This window comes from Saccoglossus kowalevskii, chromosome 15 (assembly GCF_978046115.1).
Source record: "Saccoglossus kowalevskii chromosome 15, keSacKowa6.1, whole genome shotgun sequence".
Classification (NCBI taxonomy): domain Eukaryota; kingdom Metazoa; phylum Hemichordata; class Enteropneusta; family Harrimaniidae; genus Saccoglossus; species Saccoglossus kowalevskii.
This window is the reverse complement of record NC_140655.1, coordinates 15,214,750-15,221,344: the sequence shown is the minus strand read 5'-3', so window position 1 is coordinate 15,221,344 and position 6,595 is coordinate 15,214,750. Positions and strand designations below refer to the sequence as shown.

Genomic DNA, 6,595 nt, shown 5'->3' with positions numbered 1-6,595 from the left:
GAAAGCTAAGAAAGAAAGCCTTTTTAAGGCAAAACAAAATAACTAACACTGCAGAAGTATTACGCATGTTACAAAATGCCCAACCCTAGTATGACTCAAGAGAAACAAATATAAATGGAATGCACATATAAGTTACAAGTGAAAACAAATCAATAACCTAGTCCTTCATAGCGTTACCTCTGACATCAAGCTAGAGAGTTCAAAAGTAGATCAATATCTTGCATACATTTTTAACATAGATTTTCCGGAAACAGTATGTGGGTGCGATATATAGGAATTAAAAACTACGTCAGAAATATGTAAATTATTCTTGGCCAATTCAACCGCATATAAACATAGCGTGCTCTCAGGTTCAATTCATTCTGACACGACTGACTGTGTTTACATTATCTGAAGTATCTACGTGAGTATCATGAACTTTATGCTATGAATTGTTTGCAGCATATCTGTCTATAGCATCTCTTATGCATGCAAGTATTGATTATTCAAAATTCTTTCTTTGTATATACGCCTTTCATTTTTGTTGGTTTATTGGGACTGCTAATATTGGCCATATAGAATCCGTTCTTGTGTTTCTAAATTTTGTTTTTTGCTTTCTTATTTCGGTTGAGATTTAAAGAATGAAATTTGTACATGTTTTATCCCAATTCTGACTATACAATGTACTTAGATAAAATGCAATCATAACGTCACTATTTAAAAGTACCTATATGTTAGCTAATTGAAAACATGTTTTGCAATTAAAAACTGCGAATAGCACTGATTGCATGGTATCTGTTTATTGACACTCGCGCATATTTCCAACTTTCTTTGATAGCCTATTTATATTCGGTTGTAAGTAAAATGTAGTATTTACATGTAGTCTATACAGCGACGTAACTCCGATGGTAAACACGTCGTAGTGTACAATATGCTAATATACAAGGTTTTGTATTTATACGGCGATTTCCAAATGTATCTAAAATACGATAACAATTTTATAGATTGTTTTTAGGTGATATATATGTACCTTCCTCCCATTTGGATTGAAATCATGGTGTAATAACTATTCAACTAATATAACACATCGCGAATACTATTCACATTTAGCTGTCTTTATTTGCTGTGATGACACGTAATGTAACGTAGTTCAGATATAAAAATGACTATGAACGTTTGTTGGGTAGAAATATTTAAGATCAATACAGGCTAGTACTGTTTTAGTGTTTGTCCCAGTTGTTTTTATTAATTTAGATGTTGACCAACATGATTTATGTACACGCATATTAATGTTGATGTCCCACTCAATTGTACTATGTAACATACTTTGGTGTATAATTACTTAGTGAATATTGTAGCTACATATTAGACAAGAGAATGATTGAAATTTGTGTTTTGTACTATATAAATATTATCTTTTTATAATTATTATTTAACCTAGCTAAGTGAAATCAGAAAGCTAAGAATTATGGAAAACACAATAACTTATGACTGATAATGAGACAATCAATTTATATACAAATTATTATTTTTAGCAATCAAGGAATATGTTTATTATTTAGTGGTTTTACTCTGTCATTAGTAACGGTTTTAATATTTGATTCAACAGACTTGGTTACCGTTCTGAAGAATTGGTTACTATGCTTCATATTCAATCAATATGTATATTTGTTATGGTGGCGATGTTTGTACATGGCACCAACACAGTAAGTGATAATTAACATACTGATATCAATCAAACTCATTTGTCTCAGCATTTTGAGATATCGGATCGAGAATTTTAATATTGTTTATACTTCAACAGGCAGCTTCTTCGGAACCACCCGAAGAAACGGAAAGTCCTGATACTATTGAGTCTGATATAAAGTTAACTGATGAGCAACTAGCTGAAATTGAAGCAATAATAGCCGATGAAGCAAGTGGGGTCGGTGCAAGAAAAGCTATAACTAGCCTTTCAAAGCGTTGGAATAATGCTATTGTGCCATATGTGATATCATCAACAAGTAAGTATATGTCTGTTTGTAAGTTTGTGCTTTCATGTATCAAGTTTTCAGTACACAACATGTATCTATAATATTACAGGTCAATCTGATTCTACCGTAATAAGAAAAGCGATGACCTACTGGGAAAGCAACACTTGTATTAGATTCCCACCGTATAATTCGGGCGCAGGGCATTCTGATAGGATTAACTTTAAAAAAGATTATGGGTAAGGTTACTAACAATTTTAAACACTGAATTAGTAACAGTCTTTGAGCATATTAGTTAACGTATGTACCGTTACCGTAGCTGGCGTTGTTGTGTGAAGGTTTATATTATTAATGATACATTTCTGTATGTGTTACCTTTATAGATGCTGGTCTTACGTTGGTCGCACTGGTAATGGTGCTCAAGATATTTCTATCGGATATGGTTGTGAATATGTGAGTTACGTTTGTATTTAAGTGTTTTTTTCTTGTATACTTTTGGTGTATTTTTGGTTTATGAAATAAATATGTGCGTGTTATCAATTAATTAATAATTAAATTATAATTATGATGAATAGTCATTGTTACGTCAACACTGACATAGAAATGCGACTGTTGAATTGACCATAACGTCGTTAAGAGATATTTACGTAGTAAAATAGTACAAAATACTACACATTGATTTATCTTGATAATATTTAAATCAAATTAAATTATTATATTATAAAACTCGATTAGTAAGAATTTTTGATCATTCACATCTGGTAGTATGAGATTTCACATTCTGCGTAATCCGATTTCTGATAGCTCATAGTCTCTACAACACAGAGGCATGGAGACCAAATTTTGCAGCATTGAACATTTGAGCATCTCAACACAGATACACGTGTCAGATATCAAGACAAAATATTCGATGGCCCAAATTATAATGAACATGACATATAATCCTCAATTTTGCTAAAGCATTTTGAATCAGTGGCGATCTATAATGTTGTGCCATGCTGTATTGTGACGATCTTGATTAATATATATTAGTTTGTCTGAATTTAGAACCAATTTTTCAAACAAAACCACAGCAAAGCAATGCATACATAATACAAGGGTGTCAGGAAAATAATATAATGCAATATATTTTCAAGTCACACCACATTCATCAATTAACTTTTACATACTAGTAATTGATTATACAGATACTGACATTTGTTATGTGCCCACTCACTTCTTTTGTATGTTGTTGCGTTAAACAGAGGGGAACTATTGCTCACGAAATTGGTCATGCAATAGGATTCTGGCATGAACAAAGTCGCACGGACCGAGATGATTACGTTACAGTTCACTGGAACAACATCAAGTCGGGTAAAAGTCACAATTTCAACAAATATACCTCTGTGAATGTTAATATGTACAACGTGCCATACGACATTGGATCGATTATGCATTATGGTGCTAAGGTAGGACTATATTGTAAATATTACAGCATTAACTGTATTCACCATATGTGATCACTCATAATACGACCGGTTCTATGCAATATATCTTTACATTGGAAGCTTGTATATTAATTAACCCACCGAGTTCTAAAGTCAACTTTTGTCACCATTCTCAAATGTCAAACCTACATACTCTTTAAGTTTCCAAACTTATGCTCATTCTGCCCGCAATTGTCAATTAAATATAACCTATTATGCTGAGAGAATAATTACGATTTTCAAAGGGGTATCGTGCAGTTACAATCTAAATAACCCCTTTATACATGCAATATGTGATATTTACAAGTCAAAATAAATTCAGTATTTCAGCAATAATGGACAGAATACAATAACAGCGAAAAACCCAGCTGACCAAGACAAAATGGGCGAGCGTGATTATTTGAGTAACGCTGATATTTTTTTAGCCAATATAATTTATGAATGCCCAGGTATGTATGTATGGATTTTTTATTTTTTTATTCTATTAATCAATACAGTTGTGTTTTTTTAGTTTCTGGTGATACCCAGTTATTATTCAGTTTTTTCACTGTTGTTTTAGCTATTCGAGCTCATTTTGTATCAATGTATTACGTTATAAAATTGTTGTTGATGACACATTTTTTCAGCTCTGCCAAAAGTAAGCACAGAATCAGTGTATCCAGCGGCTAATCAATGTAAATCTCCATATAAAGTTAATAATCAAGCTAGTCGGAATCGAGCAAAATATGCGATGAAACTGAATGGGGAATATAGAAACTTCTGGGTTGATGGCAAGATTTCAGGCAGAACAATTACATTCAGTGATGGTTCAACAATGTCCGTAGATTCGTCTTTGTTTCACAGTAATGAACCAAATGGAAGTGGGCAATGTCTCCATTTGTGGTGAGTTCAAAATATAAGGCCTGTTCTCATTATTACATTTTATTCCGTATTTGCTTTGTATGTTGAAACACAGTTTGATGTTTATTTAAACACTGTCAGAATGACGATATACATTGCAGAGTAATTATATTCATCATAAAATAGCTATCTGAACAACTTGTCATGTAGTACGAAGGTCGTGCGTGAGTTTATAGGTGAGTAAATCATTTTAAGCACAAATTGCCTTTAAAAATCATATTTACAGGTGGTACAACAATGACTGGAAATTGGATGATACGACGTGCGACTACAATCAGAAGTATCTATGTGCAGGTACAATGATCGTTATAAGCATATATGTATATATATATATATATATATATATATATATATATATATATATATATATATATATATATATATATATATATATATATATATATATATATATATATATGTATATATATATTATAGTTTTCCGCAAAATGTTTACCCAAGGTCAATGAATACTCAAGTTCTACTTTTACATTTATACGGCAACACATTCACGTGTTCTGAAAATATTCCATGTATAAGTGATGTCTTATTAATAATGTTGTAATTGTCGTATATTCAACAGATTTACCGCGTCCTAGTTCCATAACAGCGCTTCCGACTAAACCTCAGTGTGATTTTGGATCTCTATTCCAAGTTGCTGACAAGAATGATTTAGAACGTGCACAGCTCGTAATTCAAACAAATGGAGAGAATAGAAATTTCTGGGTGGATGGGCGCATATCAGGCAATACCATTACCTTTACTGGTGGTTCAACAATATCGGTTAATTCAGAATTGTTTCAACCAAATGAGCCCAATGGAAGTGGTCCCTGTCTCCATTTGTGGTGAGTGCATGTAATATATACTATGTATTAGTGTGTTTTTCTTATTGTTGATAGTGTACTATGGGAAACACAGAAAGGTTAATTACATGTTTTAGCACAATTTTAAAATAAGAAGTTCCTCAAAAATAAAATATTGTCATTATATTCACATTTGCTACATTTTAGGATAAAATAAAATTTGATTGACAAAATGGTGTTAAAATAGTATTTTTTGTAAAACATACAATTGTATCTTATCTCGCAATATTTTAAAATTAAGCCAGGTGACATATCGTGCAAAATGATATTTGTTATCTCACAACGTATCTATTATATCAATAATTTCATTGGATTTGAAAAAAAATCTCCTCATAAGTATAAACACATTTTGACACAATTGCGTTTTACCTTCAGTTGCAAATTTATTAGCTTCGCGCTTACAAATGCAAACAATTTCATCGGATTAAAAAATCACTTCTGTCCTTATATACAGGTATTATAACAATACATGGAAATTAGACGACACTACATGCGACTATGCTCAAAAGTATTTATGTTCTGCTTAAGCGGTAAGTATCATACAAACTGAATAATTATAAATAGTTATAAATAATTATATGTGAAAGTCTTAATAAATCTTCTCTTTACTCGCGCCCACATTTGTTGTAAAATTAACTAAAATTCTTGAAATTGATTGTATAATGTATTTCCGGCTAGGCATCATGTTAAATGAATATTTTTAACTGTAGAGCTACCAGCCATCATTGGGGCGCCACTTATATCTGGCATCTGAATAGTTTCCTCGGACATATAGAATGTATAGTGGAAAATAAAAAAAAAGTACATGAAACAATTGAGCATAATGATAATGACATCTTCGAGATAGACACTGTTTTACTTTTGATTAATTGTAGTCTAATTAATTGTATTGCTGTAATTTTTTTAATGCAGTTTGAAAAAAAATAATATTCTTATTTGATACTGAAAGTAGATAATTATATATTATATAACTAAAATATAACTATATTGGATGCATAATGACCTGATATTGAAGCAAACATCCGATTTGTTGTTCTATGAACCAATACAATAATTTTTTAAGTTGTGAACAATTTGTTTTGGTAGGTAAACTGAAAATCACTTTTTATTTCATTTTCATGTCTTCAACGCAACCTTTTTGTGTATGGTAAACACGGCATGATTTATTGTTCAAATTACATCTTTAAATCAAAGTCTTAATTATTAATTCTCTTATTGCAGGAAATCGCCGAGTCAAACATGAAGTGTATCTCATTCATGAAATCACTCCGCAAATTATATTACTGCAATCGCATGCCTCGTAAATAAATCGTACGTGTAGTTTAGTTTCATTCCTAATGTTATTTTAGTTTATTATTAGTGTTATTGCATGCTATAAAACTTGTTGAATTGCTGGAAAATAAATTATCTAAAGCATAAA

At 31.3% G+C, this 6,595-nt stretch overlaps 1 protein-coding gene across 1 annotated transcript; it reads left to right on the top strand.

Moving 5' to 3' along the window:
* Positions 1 to 272: 272 nt before the first annotated feature.
* On the top strand, positions 273 to 6,595 carry LOC102808721 (meprin A subunit beta-like). The gene is made up of 12 exons (XM_085490488.1): positions 273 to 403; positions 1,589 to 1,685; positions 1,784 to 1,982; positions 2,062 to 2,188; positions 2,333 to 2,402; positions 3,194 to 3,397; positions 3,738 to 3,864; positions 4,042 to 4,297; positions 4,542 to 4,609; positions 4,896 to 5,157; positions 5,630 to 5,705; positions 6,397 to 6,595. Exons 2-11 carry the CDS (start codon positions 1,620 to 1,622, stop codon positions 5,700 to 5,702), a joined length of 1,452 nt encoding a protein of 483 aa, XP_085346614.1. The 5' UTR covers positions 273 to 403; positions 1,589 to 1,619; the 3' UTR covers positions 5,703 to 5,705; positions 6,397 to 6,595.

Coding starts and splice junctions, on each gene's coding strand:
- LOC102808721 (XM_085490488.1), top strand. CDS start 1,620: ATGCTTCATATTCAATCAATATGTATATTTGTTATGGTGGCGATGTTT. Junction 3,398..3,737: donor TTATGCATTATGGTGCTAAG/GTAGGACTATAT, acceptor AAATAAATTCAG/TATTTCAGCAATAATGGACA. Junction 4,298..4,541: donor GGGCAATGTCTCCATTTGTG/GTGAGTTCAAAA, acceptor TCATATTTACAG/GTGGTACAACAATGACTGGA.